The sequence below is a fragment of the Sinocyclocheilus rhinocerous genome, unplaced genomic scaffold, assembly GCF_001515625.1.
Source record: "Sinocyclocheilus rhinocerous isolate Xijiao unplaced genomic scaffold, SAMN03320098_v1.1 C36106106, whole genome shotgun sequence".
Taxonomy (NCBI): Eukaryota; Metazoa; Chordata; class Actinopteri; order Cypriniformes; family Cyprinidae; genus Sinocyclocheilus; species Sinocyclocheilus rhinocerous.
In genome coordinates this window covers 1-826 of record NW_015773225.1, presented here as the reverse complement: position 1 = coordinate 826, position 826 = coordinate 1, and the positions used below count along the sequence as shown (strand labels likewise).

At 39.3% G+C, this 826-nt stretch overlaps 1 protein-coding gene across 1 annotated transcript; it reads left to right on the top strand.

Annotated features, from left to right (window-relative positions):
- Positions 1-286: 286 nt before the first annotated feature.
- Positions 287-785, top strand: or90j1 (odorant receptor, family 90, subfamily J, member 1; the record flags this gene model as incomplete). The annotated part of the gene is made up of 1 exon (XM_016547169.1): positions 287-785. A coding segment is annotated over one exon (499 nt), but the record flags the coding sequence as incomplete, so codon positions are not given.
- Positions 786-826: the final 41 nt, after the last annotated feature.

Sequence of the window (826 nt, the reverse complement as noted above, 5' to 3'; positions counted from 1 at the left end):
GGCTTTGGGGACTCGGTGACATTACAACGAGGCTCATGAGGATATGGAAACCTCTGAGTAATGTCACCAATTCATTATATAAATGACAGATCAAGAGACAGAAAGAGGGATCAGAATTTGATATCTTTGATGTACAGATTTTAACTGGAAGGAGCTCAGAAAAGTCTTTTTGGATCTACTGCAGCATGCAACGCCTTCATTTTCTTACCCTAATTATAACCTAAATTACATTTAATTAACAGGACTTTCGGTTAAAAGGTTAATCAACAGAAAATAATTTTTTGAGGAAACCTTTTTCAAAAACTTCATTGTGTTCTTATTTGGTATCATTATCAATTGTATCAACAGCTTGCTGGTTTATACTTTCTTCAAGAATCCTGTCTTCGCTCAGGAGCCCCGCTATATCCTCTACATGCAGCTGATCATCAATGACATCATTACATTGTCTGTCTGTGTGATTTTGTTTGTGTTATTTTACTTAATGCCAAACATGAATGTTGCTATCTGCTGCATTTTCATCTTCATTGGAAGCAATGCCTACAAGAACACACCACTAAACCTGGCCGGCATGGCTATTGAGCGCTTCGTGGCCGTCTGCTTCCCTCTACATCATGCACGAATATGCACCGTCCAAAACACCAAAATCCTGATCGGCATCATCTGGCTGGTGGGAGCTGTGCCTGGTCTGTTGGACCTGCTTGTGGTCTTGGCTCTTCGTCCACTTTCCTTCTTTACCACTAGCCGGACATGCTACCACCAAAATGTGTTTGATTTAGAATACAATTGTAATGTCTTTGATTACTTAATTTTAGGGAATTAATTATTA